Source organism: Pogoniulus pusillus, chromosome 1, assembly GCF_015220805.1.
Source record: "Pogoniulus pusillus isolate bPogPus1 chromosome 1, bPogPus1.pri, whole genome shotgun sequence".
NCBI classification, from domain to species: domain Eukaryota; kingdom Metazoa; phylum Chordata; class Aves; order Piciformes; family Lybiidae; genus Pogoniulus; species Pogoniulus pusillus.
This window is the reverse complement of record NC_087264.1, coordinates 47,938,470-47,953,735: the sequence shown is the minus strand read 5'-3', so window position 1 is coordinate 47,953,735 and position 15,266 is coordinate 47,938,470. Positions and strand designations below refer to the sequence as shown.

General features: G+C 41.1%; 1 protein-coding gene and 1 non-coding gene across 2 annotated transcripts in view; one reads left to right on the top strand and one right to left on the bottom strand.

Moving 5' to 3' along the window:
• Positions 1-15,266, bottom strand: part of TDP1 (tyrosyl-DNA phosphodiesterase 1) — a 47,399-nt gene that overhangs the window by 970 nt on the left and 31,163 nt on the right. Inside the window, exon 14 of the mRNA XM_064151433.1 lies at positions 8,859-8,973. Within this exon, the coding sequence (XP_064007503.1) occupies positions 8,859-8,973 (115 nt within the window). The remainder of the gene's footprint in view (positions 1-8,858; positions 8,974-15,266) is intronic.
• Positions 13,005-13,086, top strand: TRNAL-AAG (transfer RNA leucine (anticodon AAG)). Its single transcript has one exon. It is a non-coding gene; the product is annotated as a tRNA-Leu (tRNA).

Below are 15,266 nucleotides of genomic sequence, written 5' to 3'. Positions count from 1 at the left end.
AAATAACTTCAGTAACCACTTAAAGAACTCCAACAGGCTTCAACAGTTAATGTGGTTTTTACTATGTGGCTGTCTTAAGATAGCTATTAGCATTCTTGGAACTTTGTTCTATTAAAGAGATGCTGTTGGTTTTACAGAACACTTGATACTGTTTTAATAAACTATGTGTAAAACTATTGCTGAAACAAGTCATAATTATTCATAAATACATTAATAATGCTGCTTTGGACTAGATGATCTTTCAAGGTCCATTCCAGCCTCTAACATTAAGTATCAGATTCAATTTTAAATTATTTATTAGTTTTAATAGAAGCTATAGCAGCAAGACCAAGACAGTGGCTGTGTACAAATACTGTATGACTGTAGCTGCTTATTGCTACATACTAAAACTGCCAAGCTTTTGAAAGTTAAAACCTTTGATCTTCTAGGGGGAGGAAAAACATACCTGTTCCAAATTTATAAGCTCACTATAAGGGTATTTTTTTAAGTGTGCTTAATGTATCTACCTTCACACCTTTCAAGTTCACATCTTCATTTCTGACAGTCTAATTTTGTTTCAACTACACTTTAACTAGAATTAGTATTATCAATGACCACTACTAACTTCTTGCCTCACTTCTAAGCAGCAGAACTGTAGCACTTGACTTCGCAGACAGTAAAATGAACTGGGCCCTTCCTACTCCACAGCTGCTTTGTCTGAAATCTCAAAGCACTATTGCAGTTGTACTCAGGCAGACTTTGGAAGGTTCTCTCCCAAGTGAATAGACTTACATTTAATGGAGAGCCTCTGAAGAACAAGACAAGATTTTTCAGGAACATCTGATTAATCACTCAGAATTGCCCACATTTTGAGGATTGTTACAGAATATGAAATCATGAGCTGAGAATGGCACAAAGTTGTTTAGCAAATTTTAACAACAGTATCTTACAAATAGAAAACCATTGTGTAGGTCAATAACATTGAGGCCAGCCATCTCAAAACTTCATGTTCTCATGGATGTATAACAAAACCCAGGAAAGGCTGCCAGTTACAGGAATATGCAGTTGAATAGTTAAAAAAAATCCAAACAACAAAACACGGTTAAAGCATCTTTATGATCCTCTTCCTACAGTTTAATGTACAAGTGACTTATGCATTGTGAGTGACGATCTGAATAAGGTATTCTTGGTTGATTTTTCTAATGCAGAGATTGGCTTCTTGTAATTATCTTTCACAGTACAACTTCCAACAGAAAAGTTTAGCTTTGAAGTAGTTAAGTGTTCACAAATATAGAAAGGTTAGTCACAAATAACCAGAATTCTTCAAGCTATTCTACATATGAATTGTAATGTGGCAAACACACTCACTGCTGCACAAGGCTGGAAATTTCTCCCTTTCAGCATCTGCAGAAGGTACAGGCTGTACTTGATCTATTTTCTCCCCTGCCTTTGGGTGAACGTGGCATTTAAAAATTAACTCATTTTGTTCCTCTCAATGCAAAAATCACACCCGAAAGATCTCAAGGAGAAGGAAAGGCAGAGAAGGGATCTATATGCACAAATGAAGTAATAAATCCTGAAGGTCAGGACAATGACCAGACTTCGAGGGATAAAAGAAAAAGACTGACAAATACCAGTACTACAGCTTAAAAGCAGGATTTACTTTATCTATCAAAGTGTCGATGTGATGAAAAAGAAATAAGCAAAGCAGCTCTTTGCACTTTTCTGAGGCCTTTCCCAAGTAGCTCTGAATAAGCCCCCGTGATGTATCAAGTAAAAATTTCCTGCCATAGAGCACATGGTTTCCTCAGTCAGCACACTGTGTAATAACTAAATCACAGATATTATATCCCTCAACTATAGCAAGCATCTCGTACCTTTTCCCATGCAAAAGAAATCAAAAATCCTGTGGCTGAATCCCTTAGTGTAATATAAGTCTTCTGTAATAAACTTCATGATGGGGTGGATCAAAAATCATAGGGGACCCAATCTCAAGCTCTAAATGAAATGCTGTGTTTTCTCGAGAGGATCAGGTCAATTTGTCTTGGTCAGAGTGATAACAGCAATACTGCAACTGAGATTTGACAGTGGAGCTCAAGGACAAAACAGAAGTACTCTTATGAAAGATTATAGAGGGAAATAATCACCAAAGACACAAAGAGATTTTATTTATACAGATATTCTGCTGCATAAGATGGGCTGTTGTGTTCATGCTTATCAAATACCAGACTAGATCATCATCTGTATTCCTTCTAAGGAACTCTCAACACATATTGCTGTTCTATAGGTTTCTTTTATCTTAGTATGATCAAATACATTCAACTTTGTCATAATCTTTCTTGTTATGACCATCTGCATCTGTTCGTTAACGACAGATAATTTACTGTGTCCAGTTCTGGGCCCCTCAATTCAAGAGAGATGTTGAGGTGCTGGAACGTGTCCAGAGAAGGGCAACAAAGCTGGTGAGGGGCCTGGAACACAAACCCTATGAGGAGAGGCTGAGGGAGCTGGGGGTGTGCAGCCTGGAGAAGAGAAGCCTCAGGGCAGACCTCACTGCTGTCTAAAACTACCTGAAGGGACATTGTAGCCAGGTTGGTGGTGGCCTCTTCTCCCAGGCAACCAGCAATAGAACAAAGGGACACAGTCTCAAGTTGTGCCAGGGTAGGTATAGGCTGGATGTTAGGAGGAAGTTCTTCACAGAGAGAGTGAATCTGCTAATTAAAACTAAATTAATTTCTGTATATAGTTCTGGGGGCAGGTTTTCAGGAAAATAAAATAAGTCTATTTTTATAGAGTTCCTGACTCGGCCACATTAATTCCCTGCCTCCACAACACAAATCAGATCAGACAATCCAGCAACTCCTCCTGGTCTTCAAGTCTGCAATCCTAGCAAAACAATGCATAGAAGTAGTCAAAGTAAATGTTGAATCTGTATCTCAAGTTTACTCTCACACAAAGTGCTCATTTCTTCACAGTTATTATAAAAAGTTGGAAGAAACCCAGATTTTGCTGTATGCAAATGTTACACTTGGACTCTGGGAGGCCATCTGAGAAAACCTCTGATGTGACACCGTTTTAAGACAGTTTCAATCTCACATTTCAGGCTTAATGGTCAATAGTAATGCTTTTGGTTCCCCTTAGGAAGGACATGGATGCCAACACAGGCTGAGACTCGTTCCAACCCCTGCTTTCCATCACCTGCACCAGTATATGAGCTACAATGACAGCATATAGTTGTGCTGCTTACAAAACCAGAAAGCTTTCAGTTGCCCTCTTCTCAGAGGAAAGGTTTCAGAAGAATTTTCCCAAGATTTTCAACCATGTTAAGCACAATGAGAGGACTTGATTCACATAGGATGCTGCCAGTCAAGTTCTTTTGAATCCTAGAAAGTACACAGGTTCCATGTAGCTATCTGAAACTACCAGAGCTGGAGACAACTATGCAATTTCTTAGTTTTATCCCACACAGCAGTAGCTTATGTGTAATATATGAGAGGAGCCTTAACTAGTTTCCTGAAATAAAATTTCACCATACTTTCAATTCCCTGTCATTAAAAACTAGACAAAGTACCAAGCACCAAATACTTGAATTTACAAGGAAAAGGTCTGTGGCAACTGAGGAAGGGAGTCAGGTAGAGCACATCCCTGTGTACCCTTGACACAGGATTAAGGTTAGAAACATAGTCAACTGGTATGCTCGCCTTGTGTAACATTTGTAGAGAAGCATAGTCAATTTAGAACAAAGAACTGAAAGTAGTCTGTGCCAAGCTAGCCAACACCTCACTGTTATCCAAGAAGAATGTTAAAAACAGTATTTTACCCAATCACTGTATTCCATAACTGGTAGAGTTACCACAATTTGTAGAATGGCATATAAAGACTGCTGCAATAGCAATAAACAGCTTTGGTTTTGACTATTTTGCCCATCACTAACTAATACATACAGCAACAAATGTCAGTTTGCTCTTTCACTTAAGTGTGGCAACTGAAGATCAAACACTGCTTCAACTTGCACTGAAGAAAATTTCCATCTCATCTCTCCACCATTCTTCCAGTCTTTCATAGCATAAGATTTGACTGCTTTAGCCCCCAAATATCAATGGTAAAATAGATTTTTCCCACTCAAAAGTAATTAAGTACATTTTAATACATTTTTACAAATTATTAGAATGGCTCAGGAAAGAAATCTTCAACAAAGAGCAAAACAACCAAAGACTAACATAATTCATATAACTGGCATACAGAGAAGGCTGTATTTAGTCTGACTCTAACTTTACATTAATCTCAATTGAGGTGGAACCTGCTTTACTGTCTTGTGTATACATAGATTTGCTGTATACTATTAGTCAACTGAACAGACAGTTTCTTTCCTTCATTTAAATACATATATAGAAGAGAAAACCGCATGAGAAGTAATCTATTTATCAGAAATTACTTCTTCTCCTACTTATGGGGTTCTCTTCCAGAGGATTTAAGCAGCTTCAGAGCATTTTGAATAAAGAGCTTAGAAAAAGCTTATATAAATTCCTGCCTTGTAACCCAGCCACAACTCAAAGAACTGCTGATAAATATATTTTTAGCTCATCCTCCTCTCAGTAACAGTGAAAGAAGGTTCTATAACAAATGCATGACATTAATAAATCCAAAATCTGTCAGAATAATAATGCAGAGAAATGTTTTACCTGCTGGGGTGTCCCTAAAAATAGGCAGAAACCAGAGCAAGTTAAGCAGAAAACTAATCACACTCAAATGTAATAAAGAAAATTAAGGACAACTCAGTAGGGAAAAAAGGCAGCTAACAACAGCCCAAAATACTGAAGGCTACTAAGACAATATGGTTTATAATATATGTAAATCATAGATTCATCGATTTCATTAACCACAAAATCATTACTTTCTGACTATTTTTAGGCCCCCAAAATATTTTTTCAAGCATTAGTGTGCTTTGTTAATGCCTTCTTTGTTGGTGGTGGTTAGTTGTGGGGTTCTATTTTATTTTGTTTGTGGTTTGTTGGTTTTTTTTAAACGCCATAATATATACTTAGAACAAAGTACTTGACATGAAAATGTGTCTTGTGTGATCTCTCTCACAGAAGAAATCTTACACACTCCTCATCTCAACTTGAAGTGACTATGCTGCTACCAGCTACTGTTTAAGATCCAGTTACATTTTATTCTTTGTTCCCTTCACAAAGGTTAAGCGACTCTGTCTGGCATGAGCAGATGGTAGTTTGCCTGTCCATGTATTGTAAAATGTGGATCCATGCAAGTTGAAATACAAATGAAAATTTAATGAAAGCAATGGGAACATTTTAAGTATGTGTCACAGGTGTGATATGTCATAATTACCCTACCTGGGGCATCCTAAAAGCACTTTGATACATCCTTCAGTGACTATAGTTTTGCCTGTGATCACCTTTCAGTGAAGGCTAATCCACCTCTTTGGGAGAGAAAAACAATGCAAAACCAAGCACTTGTCTATTAGAAAATCCTTTAGAAATATTTGGAAGAAAGAGATAAAGACAATCTTAATGATTGTTTCTCCAAGACAATCTATTTTTCTGATCTGGATAAGCTTCAGTTTCAGAATAAAAACTCACTGGCAATTGAGGCAAACCAGGCAAGTTGGACAAGGCTTTTATCTTCCTCCCTGTGGTATGACGCACTTAGTGCCATGGTCTAGTTGACTGGATGGGGCTGGGGGATAGGTTGGACTGGATGATCTTCGAGGTCTCTTCCAACCTGGTTGATTCTATGGTTCTATGGTATGAGGTGAGAGAAAAGTAGCACAGGGACCAAACCATTTCATTAGTATTAAACTTAATGGATTTAACTAGACTATCAAACTCATGAATTCTCATGGTTCAAAGTAGACAGATCATTTACAGGTGAGTTTATCATTGTGTGTCCTGAGATGCATTTCACCCCTTTTCAAGATGCATTTACTTCTCCGCAACAGTTTTCATGCTGGAAGCCTAGTCCCATCTGATAAACACCAATTAATATGATAGAATGACAAGATTTCTGCAATTACATTATTTCTTGCACTTGGTTACGTTATATAATAATATAGTTCTGTAACATTCAGTACATCTGACCCAAGATTTAAGTTTGCACAAGTACAGGAAAAATTATGTATTTTGAGACACCTATTTTCTACTTAGAACTTAACCTAGCAAATGTATGGCTTTGCTCCTGACCATCTGTTCATTATTCTTCCTGCTTCTACTCTCTCTGGCTTCTGACAGGATTTTTCTGACTATATGAAAGCGATGTGTACTTTATTTTCCCATGGTCTGAGAATCTGAGTTTGTGGGAAACTCCCCAGAGCCTTTTCTCCTTCAATTATAAGGATCAGTCAACATGATTTCTTAGGGAAAGTACAATTAGTTTCATTTAGACTTCTAAAGTCTTTATTAAAATAAATCTATTTATATAGTCTCCAGAGACTCTGGTAACTTCATTGTTAAGCTCAGATTATTTTGCAACTCTATCCCATAGCATGGGAATTCTTTAAACCAGGAGGCTGAGGACCGAAACAGAACATTCAAGAGAGAGACGTGAAAAGGCACAAGCAGTTGATATTGCTTCCACTGCCAAAACCTATAATATGTGAATTCTGACATCTGTTCGTATCATGTGAGAAAGTTGAACTACAGACAAATGACTTTACTATGGAAAGAAGCTTTCTGTAAAAAAAACAAAAAACAGTATTCACCTTTACTTGAAATATGCATAAATCTCACTGACAGTAGGCTCAACAAGAACAATATTAACTATACAACTACCTTTTGCACGAAGGAGACAGTATGATCTTTCAGAAAAACCTCCCTAAACCCATCAGTTTGAACATCAGGTAGCAGGCAGACAGAGCATATACGTCCCACAGCACAACAGCTGTAATATATTCTTCCCCTTTAGTTAGCTGTTAACTCAGGCATAACCTCAGCCACCACTTCCCAAAACAAACATTAACAACGCTTAAATGGACAACAGGCTTTATACTAAATAAAATAGTATAATATATTGCACTGTCATTTCTTCACTGAGCCAGTACTTTTTCTCTGGGAAATCTGAAATACCACCTAAGCATTTGGTTTAGATATGTAGCAAGCTTTTAGATAGGTAGTAAGTAGAAAAATCATCTTTGCAAGTTAAAGGTAACATGCATCATATTGAATAGGTCGATGCCTGGCTGTGTAGCTGGTGCCATACTCAAGGTTTTGGCTTCCATGATTGTGGATCTACCTGTGAGAAATCATATTTATTGAGAGATGATGAGATTCACCTGACCAAGTAGGGCAAGAGTCTCTTTGCCAACAAGCTTGCCCAAATTCTAAGTGGGACTTTAATCTAGATTTTGTGGTGGAGAGGAATGAAGTTTTGAGCAACACAGAAGAGCCAGGGGCTGCTGATGCATTGGGACCAAACAGCTGCAAAGAAATCAGGACTTGTTCTATAAACATCAGAACTGAAGTGCCTCCACACCAATACACAAAGCATGCGAAACAAACAGGATTTGGAAGCTACTGAGCATATAGAAAGCTGTGATCTAACTGCTATCACTGAAACTTGGTGGGATCAATCACACAATGGAGCACTGCAATCAATGCCTGTAAACTATTCTGGAAGGACAGATAAGAAAGAAAGGGGGAGTGCTTGTAGTCTGTGTGAAAAAAAGTTTGACTGCACAGAGCAGTGTTTGAAAAATAGGCTAAGAGCTTCTTGGGTGAAAAATGAGAAGTCAAACCAACAAGGGAAACCTCATGGTTGGTGCTTATGACAGCCCGCCCAGTCAAGAGAATGCTGCTGACAAAGCATTCGTAACATTAAGTACCAGAAGCATCATGGTAGCAGGCTCTGATCCTGCTGGGGGACTTCAATCACTACAAAATGATGTGTCTTTACTTTTATGGAGTCCTATATAGGAAGAGAATCTATTAACTTCTTAGCTGTTAAACAGCATTTCTCCCCTCATCATTTGTTAGTTCAACAATCCACAGAAAGATCCGAGTTGCTACAGATGATGCATTTCCTGAACTGCTTATTACTTATTAATTCAAGCAGCTAATGTCCTTTCCAGATCACAGCTTGTTAAAAAAAGTGGTTACAAAAGGGTCATGTTGGTTTTAAGAAGGGAAATACAAAAATTTCCTCTTTCCACATATTGCAGGTTGCACATCAACATCGTTATCCTCAAGGTATTTTTAGGTTGTTTGAACCATCGTCACCCCATAGCAGCACTTACTTATCACTGTCCTGATTTGCATGTTGTAGAGAGAGTCTCAGAAGTAGGCAAGGTTGAGATTTTGTAAATCTCTTCAAGTATTATGAAATACACCCCTTTCACCCCTCCAAGGAGGATTCCAACACAAATCTTCAAGAACGTGAAGTCTAAAACTATGAAATATAGAATGGACTAAAAAAAAAAACAACTTTTCTTCTGATTTGCAGCAATTCTTTCACATTTGGTCTATGGCATTTCTTCCACATCTCAATTCCAGAAGATTGTTTTCCTCTCTTACAGACCTTCCTCTTTTAATTGCTTCCTCCAATAGTTCTTCAGAAAGGCATTTTGATTCTGTAAAAAATATCTATTTTCCTCTTACATAGAAGAATCCCACAAGAGTAACGAAAGAAACCCTAAAATATTATTTAGGCTGTTGATCCAACCTTGGTTAAAAAAAATAAGACTGTAATTGCTTGCTTTCAAGTTGCACCCAGAATCTGGGACTGATATTGTCTCAAATCAGCCATCCCACAAAAAAGTTAGAATAAAAAACTTTTGAACAAAATAGTGTTCAAATGACACAAAGGTTACTCAGATCAGTTTGCTCCATATATGATACACCTACTTTTCTTCTGAAGGCACATCTTACCTTTGTTTCCATACTGTATTGGTGGCAGGTCATAAGGTACAGGAAAATGAGTTGCTGAGTCACTACTTTCTCGAAGCATTTTCCCTCCCACATGAAAGTAAGCTTTGTCCAGTCCCTGTGAAGGAAAAGAAACACACAGAAGACAGCCTTATTAGGTTTTGGGGAAAAAAGACAAACCTAACCCACAGTAGATTCTCATTAAGATTTATTAATAAACAAATACTTAAGTAATGTGTCCAGTTCTGGGCCCCTCAATTCAAGAAGGATGTTGAGGTGCTGGAACATGCCCAGAGAAGGGCAACAAAGCTGGTGAGGGGCCTGGAGCACAAATCCTATGAGGAGAGGTTGAGGAAGCTGGGCCTGTTTAGCCTGGAGAAGAGGAGGCTCAGGGGTGATCTTATTACTGTCTACAACTACCTGAAGGGGCATTGTAGCCAGGTGGGGGGTGGCCTCTTCTCCCAGGCAACCAGCAATAGAACAAGGGGACACAGTCTCAAGTTGTGCCAGGGTAGGTATAGGCTGGATATTAAGAGGAAGTTCTTCACAGAGAGAGTGATTGGCATTGGAATGGGCTGCCCAGGGAGGTGGAGGAGGCACCGTCCCTGGGGGTCTTCAAGAAAAGACTGGATGAGGCACTTAGTGCCGTGGTCTAGTTGATTGGATAGGGCTGGGTGCTAGGTTGGACTGGATGATCTTTGAGGTCTCTCCCAACCTGGTTGATTCTATGATTGTATGAAAATATTTTGTCACCATTATTGAGATTAGGTACTTCCTAAAATACATTCTAGTCTTAAAAACTCAGCTTCTCTTATTGCTACTATTTCAGGCTCTTCTATTTTACATTAAATTGACTTGGCCTTGCAGCTGAGCCCACATTGAATGTACTCTACCTTCTCAATCCCTTACAGATACACTCATCTAATTCCACATTCAATAGGTAAAGATGCTCATAGTCTTGCTTGTGTGAGCAATTCAATCCAAACCACATAAAGTCTTTGCTAGTACAATATGACAGCACAATAAAATGATGATATCGCAGTATCACCAAGGTTGGAAGAGACCTCATAGACCATCAAGTCCAACCCTTTACCACAGAGCTCAAGGCTAGAACATGGCACCAAGTGCCACCTCCAATCCTGCCTTCAACAGCTCCAGGGACGGCGACTCCACCACCTCCCCGGGCAGCCCATTCCAGTGTCCAATGACTCTCTCAGGGAAGAACTTTCTCCTCACCTCAAGCCTAAATTTCCCCTGGCGCAGCTTGAGGCTGTGTCCTCTCGTTCTGGTGCTGGCCATCTGAGAGAAGAGAGCAACCTCCCCCTGGCTACAACCTCCCCTCAGGTAGTTGCAGACAGCAATAAGGTCTCCCCTGAGCCTCCTCTTCTCCAGGCTAACCAATCCCAGCTCCCTCAGCCTCTCCTCATAGGGCTATGCTCAAGGCCTCTCGCCAGCCTCGTCGCCCTTCTCTGGACACACTCAAGCATCTCAATGTCCCTCCTAAACTGGGGGGCCCAGAACTGAACACAGCACTCAAGGTGTGGTCTAACCAGACCTCCCTGCTCCTGCTGACCACACCATGCCTGATTTTGCCTCAGAAGCTCCTGAGTAAGACTCTGGGCTATGGAACACGTTACTCAACCAGGCTCTCTGAGGAGATGCACATGCTTTTAAAAATAACTCATGTCTATCTTCACGCAGAAATTAAAATAAGTCACACATTTTGTCTGTTTGGAGCATTTCCTGGATCTTGACAGCTCTCACTACCGTTTCCAAAAAAACAGATCAGCAGGACCTTGCCTAAAAAAGCTCTGCCTGCCTTATAACTTTTCCCTCAATCATAATCTATTCAGAGATGTTTTTTTTCCCCTCTGCAGCTGCATTTTGTTCTTTGACTACTGCTCATAATAATACATTTTGAAAGGTTGAAAGCTACATTTCTCAGTTGGGAAAGCTGCCTTTTTTTTAAACTTATGAAACTTTAGCTGTTGTTGTGGGTTCAACTAGTGCTTTACCCTTATACATTGTAAAAGCATGGATTGCTTTCCTTTACCTGAGTGAGGACTGACACCCATATCACTATGGTATTTTGGTAATATTGAAGTAGTTTCTACAGGAGAGAGACGATTGTGCCACTGGATGATTATGGGACTCTCCCCCGCCAGTGAACAGAAATTCCCACTCTTAGAAAAAGTGTTTAAAAACTGACTAGTTTGGGTAGTAAAGAATTAAGGATGCACACAAACTTTGCAGTGTCCATGCTGCTCTGGCCAGGAAAATATACAATAAAATCCTTCCCCAAACATTGATGTGTACTTAATCAAAATAGAGCTTTACTCAACTTTATCAGAACGCTTCTGTTGTAAGAAGCTCATAGTGACAAATTCAGGTATCTAAACCCAGAGTTCCTTGTCCTGGAAAACATGTTTTTAGGTGCGTCTATCTGTGAATTTTGGAAACCTTTTCATGAGGTTTAACAACTTCAAGCCCACATCTAAAATCGCAGGTCACCGTTGTACTTATTTTCCCACCCCTGCCCTGTGTTTTCTCACAGAGGACACAAGATTTCACCACAGAAACCAGAAAAATCAAAGAAGAACAAGGAACTGTTCAAGGCAAGATTGGACGTGGCACTTGGTGCCATGGTCTAGCCTTGAGCTCTGTGGTAAAGGGTTGGACTTGATGATCTGTGAGGTCTCTTCCAACCTTGGTGATACTGTGATCTACATGACTCTGGAAGTTAGTGCTACACAGTCAAATAACACAGCCTACTTTATCTTGGTTCTGATCCAAGCTGAGCTATGACTGAAGGTGCTTGGTTGACTTGTTTGGACTGAGCAAAAATGTAAGACATTCGGTTCTGATGATCAGACATGTAACTGCTGGCTGCTCTCTAATCCAGACTCAGCTCATACACCCATCCTTACAGACAACTACGAGTATTTTACTTCTAAATACTACTGGTAATTTTCTGTGACTGATTATCTAGATAAAATTGTGGCATTCAATAACACTAAGTAAGCTATCATTGGTTAGTTCTCAGTTCAACAACAACCACTATATTTCTGAGCTTATATTTCCAAAACCTGACTGGCCAGTACCTTATTGCTGTCTACAACTACCTGAAGGGTGGTTGTGGCCAGAAGGAGGTTGCTCTCTGCTCTCAGGTGGCCAGCACCAGAACAAGAGGACACAGCCTCAAGCTACACCAGGAGAAATTTAGGCTGGAGGTGAGGAGAAAGTTCTTCACTGAGAGAGTCATTAGACACTGGAATGGGCTGCCCAGGGAGGTGGTGGAGTCGCTGTCCCTGGAGCTGCTCAAGGCAGGATTGTACATGGCACTTGGTGCCATGGTCTAGCCTTGAGCTCTGTGGTAAAGGGTTGGACTTGATGATCTGTGAGGTCTCTTCCAACCTTGGTGATACTGTGATATTCTTCATCAGGCCTTTTGAAAGTATTTCATAAACTCTTACACTGTTTTACACAGTTTGTCTTAAAACCTTATTATATGTGGAAGCTCTGAGGAGAAACTATTTATTTAGAAAGCTTTCCATTAGACACCACCAAGTTGTTTTTTTATTTGCTTTTGTTTCAAACAAAATAATCACTGCAACACATTTCCCAGAAATCCATACTAGTTGTTAGTGGTGTTTCCTCAACATGTTTTACACATTAAAGATGCAGTTTATTTCAGCCTCTGGAAAGGAATCCCCAGCAGCTGAAAGAGCAAGCTGAACACGAACAAGAGTGAAGATGTAGGAGGTGAGAAAGAAATGGAGATTGAAAGGGAAATGCAGTTCAAACACAGGACACGATCTTCTTTTTAATCTTCATTACTTTTTAATCAAAAAGAAGCTTGTGATCTAAGACTGTACTAAAACTGTAAATGATGACAGCTGCTGCTATGTTGAAAACAACCATTCAGCATTTCTGAGAGTGCACATTAGCATACCAGGCCAAGACCCAACCTCAAAGCATAAAATCTGGAAGCATTGTAAGAAACAGACAAAACCTGGCAGTCAACAGATGGCAAGCGAAGCACAATCTACTTCCAAGTTCATATCCAGCAAAGAACAGACAACACAAACCACAGAGCTATTGTGGGTTTTCAGCTTGGGAATTTAAGTGAATACTATTTAAAGCCACAAGGGTAGCGTGGCCGAGCGGTCTAAGGCGCTGGATTAAGGCTCCAGTCTCTTCGGGGGCGTGGGTTCGAATCCCACCGCTGCCACAATTCTTTAGCTGTCAGCCTGCATGACCTCAATTAAAAGTGTTCTCCAATGTGTAGCACTCCAAGTCTTAGCCTCCACTAGAATCACCTCATTAGCTCTGTGATCAAACCGTATGAGACAACAGAGAAGCAGACCTGGCGCTATTAAACTGCCATTCCAAGAGTTAGAGCGGGGACTGAGTCTCTCAGGGCCAAGGAAGTTATGTGGCAAAACACTTCATCTTCTTTGTATTCTGCACACTTTTACTTACAAAATGAAGAAAAATTCAGTTTCTAAAAGCATTGGTCTGTGCTTAATTCTCCATTATTCTACTCACCTGAGACTACTCGACTACACAGTATGTTAAAATCACACTGAGCCAGGGACAGCCTTGACAACCAGACTAAGTTATCAAAGAAACATTTTTTGTGCGGTGCTAACTACAAGGCACACGCATAAGGCTGCTTCATAGTCTAAGCACTGCAACTTGAATGTCTGATGACTATGTGTCTATAAGGGAAATTCTAATATTTGTCTCTGACTACCTCCTTGTGTCTCTGCAGGCACTTCCCCATAAACACAGCAGTAACAGCTACAATCTCCATCCCTACTTTGCACCTACACACAGTATCTATCATGTGACCAACTTAAAGGTGACTTCCTTTTTGCCACTCTTCTCAATTAGGCATTTATATTTAGGAAAGAGAGAAAGATAACTAAGTATTCTCCTCTAAAATCACAGTATCACAGTAGTATTAGGATTGGAAGAGACTTCACAGACCATCAAGTCCAACCCCTTACCACAGAGCTCAAGGCCAGACCATGGCACCAAGTGCCACGTCCAATCCTGCCTTCAACAGCTCCAGGGACGGCGACTCCACCACCTCCCCGGGCAGCCCATTCCAGTGTCCAATGACTCTCTCAGTGAAGAACTTTCTCCTCACCTCAAGCCTAAATTTCCCCTGGTGTAGCTTGAGGCTGTGTCCTCTCGTTCTGGTGCTGGCCACCTGAGAGAAGAGAGTAACCTCCTCCTGGCCACAACCACCTCTCAGGTAGTTGTAGACAGCAATAAGTCACCCCTGAGCCTCCTCTTCTCCAAGCTAACCAATCCCAGCTCCCTCAGCCTCTCCTCGTAGGGCTGTGCTCAAGGCCTCTCCCCAGCCTCGTCGCCCTTCTCTGGACACGCTCAAGCATCTCAATGTCCCTCCTAAACTGGGAGGCCCAGAACTGAACACAGCACTCAAGGTGTGGTCTAACCAGTGCAGAGTACAGGGGCAGAATGACCTCCCTGCTCCTGCTGGCCACACCATTCCTGATGCAGGCCAGGATGCCATTGGATCTCTTGGCCACCTGGGCACACTGCTGGCTCATGTTCAGGCAGGTATCAATCAGTACCCCCAGATCCCTCTCTGTCTGGCTGCCCTCCAGCCACTCCGACCCCAGCCTGTATCTCTGCATGGGGTTGTTGTGGCCAAAGTGCAGCACCCTGCACTTGGAGCTATTGAACCCCATCCCATTGGACTCTGTCCATCTGTCCAGGTGGTCAAGGTCCCGCTGCAGAGCCCTTCTGCCTTCCAACTCAGTCACATCTGCCCCCAGCTTAGTGTCATCTGCAAACTTGCTGATGACTGACTCCATGCCCTCATCCAGATCATCTATGGAGATGTTAAAGAGGATGGGGCCCAGCACTGATCCCTGAGGGACACCACTAGTGACTGGCCGCCAGCTGCATGTGGCACCATTCACCACCACTCTCTGGGTCCGGCCCTCCAGCCAGTTCCTAACCCAGCACAGAGTGTTGCCATTCAAGCCATGGGCTGACAGCTTAGCCAGCAGTTTGCTGTGGGGGACAGTGTCAAAGGCCTTGCTGAAGTCCAGATAGACCACATCCACAGGCCTCCCCACAGCCACCAAGCGGGTCACCTGATCATAGAAGGAGATCAGGTTAGAAAGGCAGGATCTGCCCTTCCTAAACCCATGCTGGCTGGGCCTGAGCTCTTTGCCATCCCTCAGGTGTGCTCTTATCATCCCTATGTATAAGATGTTTGCAGTCTTGGAAGTTTTATATGAGTTTGAATTAAATTGTGTTCTGAGAGTTCTGGAACTCAAACATAAGCGTGAAGCATACTGGCAGATTTTAGTACCACCATCTGTACAGCAGCACAAAAAAGATCTGTGAGGGCTGCAGAGAAAGCATTGT